This window comes from Talpa occidentalis, unplaced genomic scaffold (genome assembly GCF_014898055.3).
Source record: "Talpa occidentalis isolate TD23 unplaced genomic scaffold, MPIMG_talOcc4v2.1 talOcc4.16, whole genome shotgun sequence".
Taxonomy (NCBI): domain Eukaryota; kingdom Metazoa; phylum Chordata; class Mammalia; order Eulipotyphla; family Talpidae; genus Talpa; species Talpa occidentalis.
Window position 1 is genome coordinate 4,603,625 of NW_023601653.1, and position 16,515 is coordinate 4,620,139.

General features: G+C 60.3%; 1 protein-coding gene across 1 annotated transcript in view; it reads right to left on the bottom strand.

The window, feature by feature from the left end:
- The window catches only part of CACNA1I (calcium voltage-gated channel subunit alpha1 I), a 62,736-nt gene that overhangs the window by 4,640 nt on the left and 41,581 nt on the right, over positions 1–16,515 (bottom strand). The window contains exons 13-31 of the mRNA XM_054696837.1: positions 16,009–16,102; positions 15,255–15,457; positions 14,260–14,718; positions 13,899–13,999; positions 13,102–13,225; positions 12,750–12,818; positions 12,145–12,329; positions 11,646–11,772; positions 10,806–10,931; positions 9,988–10,077; positions 8,618–8,810; positions 7,949–8,100; positions 6,604–6,713; positions 5,902–6,035; positions 5,031–5,101; positions 1,870–1,948; positions 1,165–1,286; positions 463–801; positions 66–212 (exon numbers count right to left, since the gene is read on the bottom strand). Of these exons, the coding sequence (XP_054552812.1) occupies positions 66–212; positions 463–801; positions 1,165–1,286; positions 1,870–1,948; positions 5,031–5,101; positions 5,902–6,035; positions 6,604–6,713; positions 7,949–8,100; positions 8,618–8,810; positions 9,988–10,077; positions 10,806–10,931; positions 11,646–11,772; positions 12,145–12,329; positions 12,750–12,818; positions 13,102–13,225; positions 13,899–13,999; positions 14,260–14,718; positions 15,255–15,457; positions 16,009–16,102 (2,925 nt within the window). The remainder of the gene's footprint in view (positions 1–65; positions 213–462; positions 802–1,164; positions 1,287–1,869; positions 1,949–5,030; positions 5,102–5,901; positions 6,036–6,603; positions 6,714–7,948; positions 8,101–8,617; positions 8,811–9,987; positions 10,078–10,805; positions 10,932–11,645; positions 11,773–12,144; positions 12,330–12,749; positions 12,819–13,101; positions 13,226–13,898; positions 14,000–14,259; positions 14,719–15,254; positions 15,458–16,008; positions 16,103–16,515) is intronic.

A 16,515-nucleotide genomic window follows, 5' to 3' on the forward strand; every position in this document is an offset into this window, starting at 1 on the left:
GCCTGGAGCCGGCTCGCGCCTCGGCTGGCCCCCTCCCTGGCGCGGCCTCCGCCCACTGTCCTTACCTCTTGCTTGTCGTGTTGACACTTGTCGCAGCCGGCCGGCGAGGAGTAGTGGTGGAAGATGGAGCCGGACAGGTTGTCGATGATGGTCAGCTCCCCCTCCAAGGAGTCCTTGATGATTAAAGAGACGCTGTCCAGCCACAGGTTCTCCTAGGCGGACGGGGACGGGGTGGGGACAGGCGGGATTATCGGCTGGGTCCCGGGAGTGGGGGTGGGGGCGGGCGGGGCTCAGCTGCCCTCCGGGGTCTCTGTGCCCGCGGCCTGGGACGATGCCCTGCCCAGGGTCACCCCTTCCAGGCAGCTGAGCAGGGAGGGGTCCGAAAGCACGGGGGTCTCTGCCCGAGGCCTCCGGCCTGGCGCCCACCCTTGGGACCCTGGTGCCCTGTGGGCCCTCACCCACCTGGGCTGGAGAGTAGCAGCGCCGGCACAGGCGGCCCTCGGCGTCACCCCCGCCGCCCGCCCCCCCGGGCCCTAGGCCGGGCGCCCCCGGGGAGCCAGCGGGCGGCCGAGGGCCGGGGCCCAGGCCGTGGGCCATCTCCAGCTCGAGCTCGGCGTCCATCTCGGCGTCCTCCTGGGCCTCCTTGTTGCTGTCGTCCAGGTGCTTCATGAGCACGGCCACCACCACGTTGATGAGCACGAACTGGGCGGTGAGCACGAAGCTGACGAAGTACAGCGGCGACACGAACTGCAGGCTGCTCAGGCAGCTGCGCTCGTCGTGGGTGCAGTCCCGCAGCGTGTCCTGTGCGGGGCAGCAGAGCGCCCGGGGGTCTCGAGGGGCAGGCCCTAGCCCTGCGCTGCCCCCAGCCCAGCTGGCCCTCGCTGGACCCCAGGCAGCGCAGCCAACGCAGGGGCAGCCCCTCAGGCCATGGGCAGTCTGTGCCCCGGGATCCGGGCCCGGCCCCAGCACAGCATGCCGGGGCCATAGAGAATCTGCTCTGACCCGGTCTCCACCTCCCTGTGCTGTGGGGCCTGGGACGGTCCCTTTGCATCTCCGCACCCTGCCTCCCCCTCCGCGTGCAACAAGGGCCCTGGGACCCCACAGTCAGCACCGGCACCACTCTGGGAACCGGCTTGATCTCTGGCACCCGGCCGCCACCAGTACCTTCATGATCCCGTTCCAGTTGTCGCCGGTCGAGACCTGGAAGAGCGTGAGGAAGGCCATGCCGAAGTTCTCAAAGGTGGCGTGCCGACTCATGCCCTCACACGGGTTCTCATCATTGCAGACTGCAGGGGAGAGGAGGCTGGCTGCAGGGCCCCTGCAGCTCCAGGGGCCCAGCCTCACCTCAGGATCCTCACTGCAACCCCAGCGGGGCGGGTGGCCGGTGCCCAGTACACAGATGGAGGCACTGAGGCTCAGGGAGGTGGCATTCAAGCTGGGCTCAGACAGGTAAGCTTGCCCCCTCCACCCCCAAGGGAAGATGGGGTGAGGCGAGGCTGGCTTGGTGTGGGCGGTACGGCCCTCGGCCTCATTTCTTTTGGCTAGGGCGGTGCTGGTTCAGCTCAGGAGCGAGCAGTTGGGGCTAAAGGGAGTGACTCCAGGAGGTCAGGCAGCTGGGGGGGCTGCAAGCTAGGAGTCTACCGCACAGTCCTGAGGAGCCAAGTTAGCATCTCCCAAAAGCTCCTACTCACCCCACGAGGAGGGTGTGGCCAGCCAGGGATCTCCCATCTACCTCCCCTTGGGCCGTGGGCTGGGGAGCAGCTCCCAACAGGCTCCAATGTAACTGGGTGTGTATTGGGGGAGGGGGTGTCCTCTAGATCTGTTCCCCTCACCCACCCGCAGCTCCAGGCTGTGTGGGGAGTCACTTACCCAGCTTTCCAAAGAGCTCCACGCCCAGGGCCGCGTAGATGAAGAATAGCAACATGAAGAGGAGGCCCAGGTTGCCCACCTGTGGGGAGAGCAGTGGGGCTGGGCCAGGGCTGGGGGGCAGGGCTGAGGCCTGGGGAGGGTGAGGGTGGGGGCCAGCAGGCTCCAGGACAAGGGCAGCCTGAGGGTCAGGGCAGCGGGCTCTGTGCCCCATCTGCCAGGCCCCAATGGCCACAGCCCGCACAGGACACAAGGTAGTAATAACAGGTGTGCGGAGTCTTTTCTATGAGCCATGAGGCTTCAAACACTTTAGGTTCTTTAGCTCACTTACTCCACACAAAGCTCTGTGGACTTTTACTCCATCCTTCATACAGACAGAGACAGACAGAATGTAGTAACTTGCTCAGGGCCACATAGCTAACAAGGGGTGGGACTGGGACTCAAACCAAGCTAGCTGGTCCCAGGACCCACGTACTCAATCCCTATTCCATACACCTCTTTGTACTTAGCAAGGTCCCACGGAAGAATGGAGACGGACAGAAGCAAAAATGCCACCTCCTCCATGAAGCCTGTCTGGATTCCTCCAGTCAGCTGGGGATGCAGCTTAACAGTAAGTGTATCACACTGTCCCTGTCCCTGTCACTTGCTGGTCTGGGGGGGATCCATGAGAATAGGGACGTGGCAGGATAAAGTAAAATCTGCCCTGTCAGGCCAGCATGGGGCCTGGCGCGTGAGGAGTGAGTGCAGGGATTATGTAGGCCTGCAGGCCCCAAGCCTCCTGCAAGCTCAGCCACCCCCATCCCATAGCTCCTGTGGGAGGAAAGCGTCCCAGATTCCAAACCCATCTCAAGCACACCCATGCACTGGAGGCTGCCTCTGCGCTGTGGGCAAGACGCAAGCACCTCGTGCCCGGAAACGCAGTCCCTCCCGGAGGCCTCATGAACGGCAGGGAAGACGTCCCCGTTAACTGCTGGAAAATAAGCCACCTTCATGACAGGCTCCTCGTGCTTCTCGGCTCCAGAGGCGGGGTTCCCTTCTGAGCCGTGCTACGGTCACATCACTAGAGTCTGACTAAACGATGCTCCGCTCACTGATGAAACAAGCGTTTGCCCAGCACTGCCCGAGCAAGGGGTGAGGGCCAAACAGCCCGCAAGGACAGGGGCCTCGGCCCCAGCACAGCCTCCCCACTGCGGTCCAGCTGGCGGCCTCTCTTCACCAGTGTGGACTTTACCTTCTCTGTCAGTCCCCTCCCTACACCTCGGCATCCTCCAGGGTCGGCCCTCACAGCAATGCCTCCCTGGCCCCTGCCTCCAGCCTCTCCCTCCAATCCATTCCCCTCCCAGTCACCAGGGCAGCCTTCTGAAAGGTAGCCCTGCTTGCAATCTCCATTGTCCAGAAGTTCCCATGTGTCCACTGCCACTGAGCCAAGCCCCGGGCACTGCCAGCTGGAACCTGGGGACCCCTCCCGCTGATCTTACAACCCAACTCCCACCACATGGAAAGCAGACTCCAGTTTGCATATTCTGTTCCCTCTGCAGACAAGACCCTCTGTTTTCACCTCCTCCCGCCTCTTCAGAGTCCATTTCACCTCCTCTGAGACGCCTTCCCTGAAGCTTCCTCCCTCTGTATGGGGAGTGTCTGGAGGGAGGAGGCTGAAATTTCATTTCCTAACACTTCATACACTCCTGAGGAAATGGCCAATATCCACGCAACAGAATGGGCACAAGCTAACAGATTTTCAGGGTAACCCTCCCATGCCACATGGTATTTGGCATGAGATGCCCTTAAGCATTGACGTCACTGTAATTACTATCAGGTATTTCCTGTTTGAGGGCCCTGGGCATCTCCATGTACCCTGTGCCATCTCAAATACCCCAAGGATGCCCAGGGGTCAGACTGTGGGGAACACACCCCATCCCACCCTAGCAGACTCTTATACAGGCACTTCCTGAGACCCAGATCCCATTCAGTGCTTTGCAAGCTTGAACTATTTAAAACTATTTTAAACCTCACAAGTACTATTTTCACCCCCCATTTCACAGGCAAGGAAGCTGAGGCATGAGCAGTTGAATCACAAGTCCAAGGTCTCACAGACAACCAGGCCATGCCCTCTGGCAGGGTGGCTTGAGCCTGGGCTCCAACCCACTTTCTGTCTGCACACCCCACCAGCCCAGCCCAGAGGGCACCCCGTTTTCACGTGACAAATGCCTCTGAGGGGATATAATGGCAGGAAGAATCACATCTCTTTGAATGGACACTCTGCTTTGCTCCAGTCCTGATGGGAGCCATATCGATTTCCCTTTGCAACTAGGCTGCTGGGAAGCTCACACCAACTAACATCCTTAGCCCAGGTCCCTGAGAGCATTAGCTTTTCTCACCTTCCCCAGGCTGATGATCTTTTATCCTCGTTTGTGGCATGTAGTATCTGCGTCTTTTAAGATTGATTACATTTCCTTAGGACTAGAGTCACAACGAATAAATAAATGTGCAAGAGGCTCACCTCAGAGCAGAGGTCTCCCTGAAGGAAGGGAAGAGGGAGCCTTAAGTCGTCAGGACAGCAGGGAGGGAAGGATGTGGACTACAGAATTCCCAGGAGGATAAAATGATCCTGGTCCTACCTCCCCTCCTACTGACCATGGGGACAGACGGGATGGAGCAGGGCCTTCCTAACACCCCAGGGGTTCCCACCAGGTCAGGGTCCCACACTGCCCCACCCAGAATGTCACATCTGAACCTCTCCACCCACATCACCACCTTGTGCCAAGCCATACTTCAAGGTGAAGCTCAAAGCCCCCTTTCCGTAAAACCCTTCCTGGTTTTCCCAGGACCCTTCTCTCCCCAGCACCTGTGGGCACCCCCAACCATGTTTTCCTGAGGCATCCATGTCCCCCCCTGCCCCAGGCTGGGGACTCCAGTGGGCAGAATGCAGGCTCTCAGTGCCTGCCAGGGCTGGAAACAGAGTAGGTGTGGCATCCACTTGTCCAAGTCAGAAAAGAAGGGGCAGAGAGGCCCCTCTCCCTCTTTCTACTCTGGATCAAACTTCACATCTGCACAGGACTCTGCCCCAGTTCTGGGCCGGCTTGGGAGGAGGTAAAGGAGGTTGGGTCTGTGTCACCAGGGCCCAGCATGACCCCCACAACAGCGAGGCTCCATCCAGCTCTCACCTGGGGCAGCGCTTGTACCACGGTGTCCAGCAGGGCACGCATGCCTGTGGCCATCTTCAACAGCTTCAGCACTGTGGGCGAGACCCAGGCCACCGCTCAGCCCCTGCCGGCGGGCACGTGTGTGTGCCTGTGTGTGCACGTGTGAATGCGAAGGAGAACATGCAAGCAATGGGACAGCTCTGTGAGTGGGGGTGAGCACAAAAACACGTGAACAAGGTGTGGCTGTCAGTGCAAGAGTCCAAGAGGTGGGCACGCTCCACGGGAAGGGAGGAAGACAGTATGTGCGTGAACGTGATTCACCACCAGGAGACAAAAATGACCCCTAAGTGAACGCCGTCCCCTCCAGCTAAAGCAGCCTCCGGTGCTAGCACTACACTTCCCCACACGCATGCCCAGCTGGGAGTCTGGAGGCAATGGGAAGGCCAGAGTAGGAGGCTGATGGACAAACACAGAGGTGTTTGAAAGTGAAGGGACAGACTTGGGGCGAGAGAGAGGCTTCTAGAAGGACAAAGGGTATTTCAAGGGGTAAGGATGGTGTGTCCCAGCCAGAACTAGAGTAATACCCTTGAGGAAGCAGGGTTCCTTTCGGTGTCTCCCTGGCTGCACTGGACCACATGGGTCACAGAGTTATAAGGAGGTGGACTACAGCCTGCTGGGGCGCTGCCTGCAGATGAGGGACAAATGTGTGTTTATTTTGGGGGTGTGCTCCTCCTGGCTCCTATTGTCCCTATTCATCAGGAAGCCATGGCGCTCACATACTCTGCCTCTCCCACATGTATCCCTTCCTCCCACACCCCCGAATGCACTCCCCTGGCGATTGTCCAGATTCCCATCCTGCCCCTGTGGGTCCCCGTGCATCCCCGCCCCTCACCCCGGGCGATGCGCAGAACCCGCATGATACGGATGATGGTGGGGTTGATAGGCAGTGCTGCGTTGATCTCGATCTCCTCCAGTGTGATGCCCATGACCGACAGCAGCACAATGGCCAGGTCCAGCTGATTCCACCTGCTCGGCAAGCAGAGGAGGGAAAAAGTGAAAAGTGCAGGCGGCATGCTAGTTTAGAAGCTTCGCTGCTCTCTACTCTCCTGTGTAGCCTGGGGATGTGACCATTCTCCCTACTAGTCCCTCCTAACTCCATTGGGTCTGGCTCCCTCTGCCCCCACAGCCTCCCAATTCGCAAGCAAGAGGCTAACCAGATTAAATCATCTCTGCTCTCCTGCAGGAGAGGAGGAATGGGCTCTGACTTCTACTCTGAAGTTTGAGCCAGCTGCTCCCTCTGTGTGACCCTGGGCCAGGTCATCAAACTCTCTAAGCTTTATTTGTTAAGGACTGGCATTGAGTGCACCCTGCTCTGACTGTGGGGTTTGGAGGACCCATGGGAAATAAGTTGAGGATATCTGATAGAATGCCTGGCACCCAGCAGGTGGGACCACAACCACTTCCTGTTCAGGATTATAGGCAGCACCCAGGGGGCACTGAGCCATCAATCCCCAGACACTTACTGGTTCCCCTCCTCCTACTGCCCCATCCTAAAGCCCGCCCTGTGCTAATCTGACCTAGCCCAGCTACTCACCGGTCCTTGAAGAAGCGCCTCAGACCAAATGCAACCAATTTCAGTACAGCTTCCAGCACAAAGACAGTGGTGAACATGTAGTTGCAGTATTTGAGGGCTGTCTCCAGGGACTGGGTGGGGGGTGGGGGGACAAAGAGAATCACAGCCCCATGAGCCGCTCTCCTCTGCCTTCCTCCAGTCAGAAAGTCTCTGCCTTTTAAGGGCAGAATTTTGTCCATTCACATTTAGTGCAAAGACTTATGTAACTGCTTTTTATTCCTTCTATCTTACATAATATATACTATCTATTTTACATTTTCACATTGCTGTTCCCCCTTCTTTATTTCTGATTTGTTACAGGTGTTCCTCTCTGAAGGCAATGTGGAGTAATGGTTAAGAGTAAGAATTATAAGCCAGACTACTAAATTTGCATCCTGGCTTGGCACTTACATCTTACTGTGTGATCTAGGGCAAGTCATTTGACCTCTCTGGGACTTATTTCCCAATCTTTAAAATTGGGGATGAGAATAGTACTCACCTCAGAAAGTTGCTGTGAGAATTAAATGAACTGATAGTCCAACACCAGGCACAGAATAAATACTTGGTAAATACGAGCTATTACAATATTATTCCATTTCTTCACATTAATTAGGAAGTTCTACAATTACTACTTCATTCTGCCAATGCTTGTTTCCTTTATCCTGCATTCATAATATTCCTCTCCTAGTACTGAAAAGAAGATGCCAGTGCTTTACCGAGAGGCTCTGCTCCCTTCTTTTTCATGTATTCCAATAGTTTTTTAGAACATACTTGGCTCTATACACCCCTCATACACACCTGCAACTAGCTGTGAACTGGTTACCTTCTCCACCCCAGTGTTTGTCCCCAATGGTCCTGCCACCTGAAATGCCCCTCCTTATACCCAGGTGGTAGCAGAGGCCACGTGAACAGCCTTGAATGCCAATCATATTTCTATGCCAATCCTAGTTCTGGCTCCACTGTGTCCTGGTTGAGGAATTTGGGGGCATACTTCACCTCACCAAGCCTCAGCTTCTTCATCTATAAAGCCCTCACCGCATCTTAGGCCCACTGTGAGGATTAGAGAATTAACATCTGCAGGCTGCCTTGTAAAGAGTCACACTGACACACCACAGCCACATTACCCTGTGCCAAATGTCATCTCCCTGCTTACCAGCAATACATGACCTTTCCCTTTGACTCATCCATCCCACCAGGCTGTGAGCTCCTGGTATAGGATCCCATGTGGGGGGCTGCTCAGATCCCACCCCACACTGTCCCTGGGCTGGGGACTTGCTGGGACCCCGCTGGGACCCTGCTCCCTGTGTGACCCTGGGCCAGGGCTCACCGTGGGCTGATTGTAGTGCTCCAGGGACATGGTGACCACATTGAGGCAGATGATGAAGGTGATGAAGATGTCCAGGTAGTGGCTGGTGCACATGGAGTGGATAAGCAGCCGGGTGGGACAGTAGGTGGCATAGTAGGGTAGCCGCTGGGCCTCTGCAGGGAGGGGGACAGGCACAGAAGGTTGGGGGTGGGGGCAGCCAGACAGAGCACATCAGAGAGATTGCCAGAGGGAAGGGGGAGAGATGTCAGTCCACCCCAGGCCCCGGGGGTCAGTTAGGTCTCCTCTGCCCAGCCAGGGCTCCAGAGGGACAGGAAGTCATGAGGAGGGTGGCAGTGACGCCAGGACACCGATTCCCCCATCTACCCCACATGTGCCCATGCCAGGGGCTCCAGGAGTGCTGAGGCAGGAGAGGGGTCTGCCTGTGCCCTCTGCCTGTGCTGGGCTCCCCGGCCCCTTTCAGGTTGTTGGTAGTGTCACCACGCAATGCTGAGCGGACCCCCAAGGGACTGGGGCCACCTGCAGAGATGCCAGGGGCAGGGAAGGGCACAGGGTTTGTCTCCTACATTCCCCTCAGCTCCGAAATCCCAGAGGCCCAGACCCTGGCCCCAGCCCCAGTGCCAAGAGCCCCTGGCCACAGGCAGAAGAGGCCTGGCCAGGCACAGCACTCACTCCGGCGCTTCTTCTCCAGGCGCCGCAGCCGCTTCTCCTCACGCCGCCGCGCCTCCTCAGCCTCCTGGTGCTGCCGGCACTTGTGGAAGTTCTCCACCACCACGCCCACGAACATGTTGAGCACGAAGAAGCTGACGATGAGCAGGAACGAGATGAAGTACAGCAGCATCCAGGGGTTGTGGTTGGGCACTGGCTGCAGGGAGCCAGATGCAGCTGAGGCAGGCTGAGCAGGTACCCAGGGCACCCCAACTCGCTGAACCCCAGTGCAAGGGGCTTCTGACAGAGCCTGCCTCCTCGGCGGATGCAAGATTTGAAAGAGGCAGCACCCGCCCTGCCCGGGCACAGGAAGGCGCTCAGTGGAGCTCATCCCCTTCCCTGCTCCAGCTGTTGCCTCCCGGACACACGTCTACCTGCCTCTTCCTCTCCCCTCCCGCCCACCCATCCACCCACCTGTGTACTCATTCATGCATCCACCCCTCCGGCCATCCGCCCCTTCATCCAGTCAGAAAACAGGGAAGCCAGCAGAGCACACAGCCCTGGTGGAATCCGTGTGTTTTGAGTTTTAGGGAGGCGAAAAAGAGGGGTACATAGACAAGGAAAATGCCTCCAAGGTTCTCATTACTCCAAATCCCGCTTTTCCCACCTACGGCTCCAGAGTCTTACAGGGGGAGGCCTGTGAGGCCAAGAGCCAAGGTCACTTACAAGCCTGGGCGTGACCCACAGTCCTGACTCTTTCACTGAGTGGGTGCTGCCCTGACGCAGGCCATCTCCCTGCTCCCTCTTCCAGTGACCCCTTAGACTGGACTCAGCCTACCCTGGGCAGTCACGTGTCTTGCCTAAAGTCTCTGCCTAGCCCCAGCGGGGACCCCTGGTCTCAGGAGATCTTGGGAGCGAGGGCTCAGGTCCCCTGCCTGACCCCTTCTCTACCCACCCCGCCCCAAATCCACCCCCAGCCTGCAGCCCCCAGGATGCTCCCGCAAGCAAGCCTGCTGGCTCACTACCTTGCTAGCACACCTTCTCTGGCTCCCGCTGCTGCAGATAAAGTCCAGCCCTTCCCCAAGGCACACGGGGTCTCCAGCTGTGCGGCCTGCTTGCTGCCCCGGCCCTCCTGCTCTCTGCACTGCCAGTCCCCACCTCCCCGCCCACCTGCCTCTCCCCCGCAACCCCAGTCCCACTGCAGCTGGCCCAGTCGCCTCTCCTATGCCTGGTGCTCCACCCACAAGGCTCTGCCCACCCAGGCGGAGTTAGCGCGGGTTGCTCCCCATGGAGCACAGGGACCCGCCGAAGCAGGATGATTCCGGCCAGGATGGCGAGGGGTGGGCTGTGGCTGACAGGTGGGCCACGGGCCCAGAGACACCAGCCACGCCCACCTGCTGGTCCACGGCAACAGCGTCCAGCCCGTTGTACATGATGTTGACCCAGCCGTCCTTGGAGGCCAGGACGAAGAGGGACATCAGCGCCTGGAAGACACAGGGAGGGGAGGATCCAGGGGTGAGTGTGCAGGGCGTTCAGGCTGCACCAGCCCCCTTCTCGGCTCTCTATCTGTCTCTGCAATGTATGAGAGGGTGGATGGATGTGAGGATGGAGATGGACGGATGTGTAGGTAAATGAGTGGATGGAGCAGTGGATTTTGGGAGACTAAGAGGCCTCCCCCTAGCAGAGCTGTGGCCTCAACCTACAATTTTTCTGCCCTATATCCTGCAGGCCCTGCTGCGGGAAAAGGAGCTCTGCCACTCTGGCTGTGTGACTCAGGGCAAGTTCTCAAAGTCCCTGGGCCCCAGCTTCCTTGTCTATGAAGGAGTGATGACACTCACTAGTTGGCGAGGTTTTGAAAAGGGGTTATCCCCAGGAGACGGCCAGGCAAGGTGCTCACAGACGCCCTTCAGTGGGGCCGGGGGCTAGCCCTGCCCACAGCGGAACCTGTGCCGTGCTGGGTGCTCGCGCTGGTGGGTAGTGGGCTCACCCGTGAGGTCACGCCCTCCTCCTCCTCACTGTTCAAGAGGGGCAGCCAGGACCCTGGGCCCAGAGGTGGGGCTCTGGGTGGCTATCCTGCCCTACACCAGCCTTTCCCCTCCCATTCAGGACACAGAACCCCCTCTTCCCTTCCAGGTGGGGCACAGGCCCAGAAGCAGGGCTGGGGTGGGGCGAGGGGTGTGAGTCAGGTCAGGGGGAGGCGTGCAGCACTCACCTGGCCCAGGTTGTCAAAGTTGTACTTGTGATGGACCCAGCGGTAGTTGGCAGCCACGCAGTCGGACCGGTTGGTGATGTTGCGGGTGTCCACGCCCAAGCAGTGGTAGAACTTGCCCTTAAAGAGCTGGGGGAAGGGGGCGGCATGAGCGACCATCCTGCCATGCTCAGGCACAGATCAGAGGGGGCACCTGCCCCTCGGGGACACTATCCCTGTGCACACCCGGACCAAGCTCTGGACCACACCAGCTCAAGTCCCCACAACCTAAGGGGGGCTACTCTCAGCCCATCTCACGGACAAGCAAACTGAGGCCCTGAGGCGTCAAGGGATGTGCCCCAGGCCTGCTGAGGTTTAGGAAATGGCAGGGCCCCAGTGCACACCCCGGTCCGAGTCCACAGATCCCAGAGAGCGGATGCCAGTATCCCTCCTGGGGATTTGGGCAGAGACCCCACCCACGGGAGAGCTGCCTGCATACCCCCATGGGGGAGAGAGAGAGACCCGAGCCCTCTCCGTGTCAATTGCCTGGAAGGGGCAGAACCACTGTCCACTCAGGGTCCACATGAAGCCCCCACCAGTCAGGCGGCTCCACCTCAGCTCTCTCTGCCGTGCCCAGCCTGTCACTTGAGCTCAGTCACTTGGACCCGTCCGTCTCCCTTCCTGGACTGGGCGCTCGACACTGGCAGCGACCATGGCTGCTCCCCAGGGCCGCCTGAGCCCAGTTCAGGGGCACAAGTCAGGAGAGTCGGCAGGAAAGTGGAGCCTTTCCCTAGGCTGTGTCGGGCATGGTCTGCCCCAACCACGGAGCCCATCCCAGTGCCCGCCTGGCCTGGCACCCCTCACCTGCACTCCCAGAATGCCAAAGATGATGAAGAAGGCACAGCAGATGAGAACAATGTTGCCGATGGGCTTGAGGGAGGAAATGAGCGTCTCCACCACCAGCTTCAGCCCAGGAGCCCGGCTGATGACACTGTGGGCAGGGAGTACAGGGCCATGGTGAGCCACAGCCAGGCCGGGGACAGCCCCCGCTCGGCCCAGACGCCGCAGGGCACAGGCCCCCCAAGCAGGGAATGCAGAGACACTGCCAGACGCCCATACTTCAGCACAACAGGCTGTGAACTCCACCCAGGCCTGAAATCTCGGTGCCTCACCCTACCCCTTCAGGGCCCACCCACCTCAAGCGCGAGCCTCCCAGGGATACACTGTGGCGGGCAGTCCTGGGGCCACCTGCTGCCCTGCCCTTCCAGCACCTCCTCTCCCCAGCGCCTCCAGGACCCCTCCCAGGAGTGGCACGACAGTTAGGCCCACTCGGGATTCCCATCCTTGCAGGAGAGGTCTTCACCGCAAGGGTCGCAAGGTGCGCAGGAGCCGCAGGACCCGGAGGACCCCCAGGATCTTGGCACCCCCTGCCGAGGCCACGGACACCACAATGTCGATGATGGACACGAAGACGAGGAAGCCGTCCAGCACGTTCCAGCTGCTGCGCAGGTACGCCTGCTCCCCGAAATACAGACCCAGCGAGACCACCTGGAGGCGGGGCAGTGGGCGGGGTCAAGCGGACTCCGAGGGGGCGGGGCCGAGTGGGGAGAGGGGGCAGAGGTATGCTGGTGAGCCGTGGCCCGCAGGGGCCGGTGCCCAACCCGCCTGCGGACTTCTGGAGAACTCAGTTCAAAGTTCTGGCTCTGGGACGTCCCAGACAGAACCCTTCCCCTCCAGCAAGGGCCGCCATTACGCTGTAAAGGTTGCCCTGCATTCACCTTTCTAGCCAAGAGCCAGGACACTGCTGGCCCCTTTGGGTCCCTAGAACCCATCCCAGTGGACATCAAGCAGGGAGTGGACCTGGAAGGTCCGCTAATGGGCAGGTGAATGATAAGCTGAGATGGGGCAGGGGCAGGGCAAGGGTTCCCTGAGCTGGGGGCAGAGGCCCCAGGTGACGCCTGCAGCTACCTTCAATGTCATCTCGCCCACGAAGATGGCTGTGAAGATGTAGTTGGACACAGTGAGGAAGATGCGTTCCTGAAAGAGCCGGGAGATACCATGGGCCCAGGTGCTGCCAGAACTGCCCAGCCACCTGGGCAGCCTCCGCCTTCAGCCAAGGGGCATCCAGGAGAGGCTGCCATCTCACAGAACAAGGAGGCACCCTCTGCCCCCAGGCAAGCTCCTGCCTCACCTCCCTCCATGGTGCTTGAGACATGACCCTGCTGAGTCCTCCACGGTCCTGAACACTGTCTCATAGCAGGCCCTGGTGCCCTGCCCGTTGTCCCCGCCCCTTGTCCCCTCAGTGGACACAGTCACTCACAGTGCTGCCAGCCTCGATCTGGGGCCGCTCCAGGGCGATGGTGATGCAATTGAGGAAGATGAAGGCCAGGACGACATAGTCGAAGAGCTTGTGGGCAATGATGGTCTGACATAGAACGCGGAACCTGGGGAGCAGATGGGGTGAAAAGAGGGCCATGTGACTGTGGGTGAGCCATTCACCTTGACCGGGGGGAGGCAGAGGGCTCAGGCACTCCAGGGGACCAGGATCGTCTACAGGAAGCTGACACGTCTCCTGTCATATGGCACACGCAGATGAAAACTGTACACCTGTTCAAGGTACCCACCTGGAGCCATCTTCCCTGACCACACACCCACGGCAGCTCCTGGTACCACAGCATGAAGGGCACCCACCATGCCTTGGCAATCCAGGCAACCCAAACGCTGGCTAAATCCCCAAGCTCAGGCTCCCAGTCTGGGGATACAACTGCTTGATACCCCAACTTCTGCCTCTGGACCTTCTCTCTGCCTGACCAGTCTCCTCCTCCCACAGCCTGCTTCAGCTACTGAAATGCTGATTCCAAAATCTAGGACAAAGGCCTTCTCCTCCAGCAAGGCCTCTGACAGCCCCTCCAGATGACAGCACCCCCGTGACAGGATTTATCCCTGCCCAGCACAGGGATGACCTAGACCAGAAAAAGTGCCCAGAGAGGCCCCACAACACACACACACACCTCCCCCTCACACACCTCCCTATGGCCTTGCCTGGCTCAGCACAAAGCTCTAGCTCCCAGATAGGTCGGCCCCTGCTCGGACCCCACCCCGAACATGGCTGCCCACCTGTTCTCCGGGGAGAAGAGGTAGACAGCCCAGTCCTCGCGGACCTCACACCAGTCGGGTTTGTAGACGTCAATCATCTTGCGCACGCGGAAGCACAGCGTCTGGCAAAAAGGCGCGTGGGTTGCGGGTAGGTCAGCGCTGCCCCGAGCTGCCCATCTCCATCCATCGGGCACACTGGGGACACTGGATGGCCTCGGGCTGTCCCAGCGAGACCAAACCCCTGCCCCGCCGCGGGGAGATTCCCCCCCAGGGGCGGGCACAGGTCAGTGTGGGCAGCTCCGACCCGCTCAGCTACCTGAGGCCTCCGCCCCGCCCGCCAGGTGCTGCTAGGCCCGCCCCGGAGCTTCGAGACCCCACTCACGTAGTCGATGTCCTCCTCGTCCTCCCCGCGCCCGCGCCGGTCGTCCATCTTGGTGAACACGTCCTTGGCGATGCTGGGCATGCGGCCGTTGCAGTCCTCGTGCCCGGGGCCCGAGCCCGCCGCCCTCCAGGCCGCCCGGGCGTGGCCGCCCGCCGCGGGCCCCGGCTCGGCCAGGTCCGCCGCGTCTCTGGTGTCCAGCGACAGCGTGCGGCGGTGGCGGTGCCGGCGCGCCGGGTGGGGCGCGCGGTGCGCGTGCGGGGCGTGCGGGGGTGCGGCCCGCGGCAGCCCCTCGTCCCGGGCGCCCTCGCCCGCCCGGGCCGCGCCGCGCTCGGCGGAGAGCAGGGACTCGTGCTCGGCGGACGGCGGCTTGTGCTTGAGGCTGCTCCAGCTGGAGCGGCGGCTGGCCCAGGCCCCGCTGCTGCGGCCCCAAGGCCCGTAGTAGGAGCTCCGGGAGCTGGACTGGGAGGAAGCCCGGCCGTCAGCGCGCCACACCCCCAAGGCCGGGCGGAGGGCGGCGGGCGGCCTGCGGGCTGCGGTCCTGGGGGCACCGCCGACGGGTGACCGGACGGGCCAGGCCCCGGGGTCGCTCCGAGGGCATGTCCACAGTGTGGCTACATGCCCTCCTGCCACCGCACTGCCCTCCAGGAAGGTGCAGCCCTTCGGGTTTCTTCAAATCGTGCAGGTGACGAAACCGCCTCAGAGAGGGCTGTTCCACAGACTCAAACTTGGTTCTGCCAGAACCCGAAGCTCAGCCCTTTACTCTGCACGTTGCTGCTAAGACCAAACCCAGCTCCACACCAGACCCAGGCACTAGTCAGTCACTCACTCCTTGCCAGGTGCCCCTCTGGCACTGGGCACCCAGGGACATGCAGACATGGCCCCCGGCTGGCTCTGGCGTTCAGCCTGAGCACCTCTCTGAGGGTGGACACTCCTCCCCAGGGTCCCTCTGCACACCCCAGCAGGGAGCACCCATCCAGAGCACCCCACAGACTCACCAGTGAGCGCTGGTCGTAGCTCACCCTCCCCAGGGACATGACGCTGCTCTTGCGGGAGCCCAGGGCCACCAACACAGGGTCTGGCTGCAGTGAAAGGCGGGGAGCAGGTGCCGCAGCCCCAGCGGGGCCCAGATGTCCACCAAGTGGGAGACTGGGATCCAGGTGCCCATTGGGGGTCATGGGCATTAGGCAGAGCTTGGGATCTGCAGGGGTGAGGTAGAGACAGGCGGGGACAGGCAGGCAGACAGAACAAGAGCAAAGGGAGTCGTGAGAAAAAAACACACACAGAGTCTTCTGGGGAGGCCTTTGCTAGAGGTCTTCCAGGTAGGACCTGTGCCCCCTGCACCTCACCTGCAGGCTCTCAGCTTTAGTTCTGGACAGTGGAGCCCTTGCTTCACCCTGCAGGGGACCCTCTCTTCATGTCCAGCCCAGCTACCAAGACACACATGACACATGCCGGCTTGGGAGGCTTGTTCTGAGCTGCCCAGTGGGGCCAACGGGGGGCCAGAACTCAGATGTCCTGAAGCCCAAGGCTCTTCCTGACAGACCTCGCAATGTGGAGGGATGAGGGTGGGTGCAGCTACCCTGAGGCAAGAATCTAGGACCATGTCACTGACTTCCTGGGGTTTAGGGATGATGAATGTAAGCTACAAACCAGAGCCTGAGCTTGAGGGAAGCCAGAGGCCATGCCCTTCACCTATATGATCTCTGGGCAGGCCCAGTGCCCTGAGGGGACATGTGGAGGCCCGTTTACCTCCGCCGCCGTCCAGGCCCTCCTGGAGCTTGTCAAACTCTTCCATGTTGGATGAGCTCTGGTCCTCGTCCGAGTAGGAGCGATTGGCGTCGCCCTGGGAGACCATCCCTCATGTTGGAACGAAGGTCAGCTCAGTCTTTCCCTCCCTCCTGATATTTTCAATGGATGTTTTCACCCCCATTTTACGGATGGGGAAACTGAGTCTCAGTAAAGGGAAGTAAGAAGCCAACGAGGCCCAAAGCCACAAACCACATCGGCCTGCCTGCAAGCACCCCCGAGTCTCAGAGAACAGGGAGGCAGGGCCCAGATTCCAGATGTTGGGGCCCTAGAATCTGAGCTGGAGAGGTCTTGTCCTACACCTGTGGGAGACAGGCGGGGTCCCAGGTGCAGCCTCCGTCTGCTGACCACTTCTCCTTTGGGACCTGCTGACCACTTCACCCCGCCTTGGGGACCTGCTGCCTACTAGACGTCTGAACTGCAGCCCTCCCCCATCCAGGCCCCAGTCCA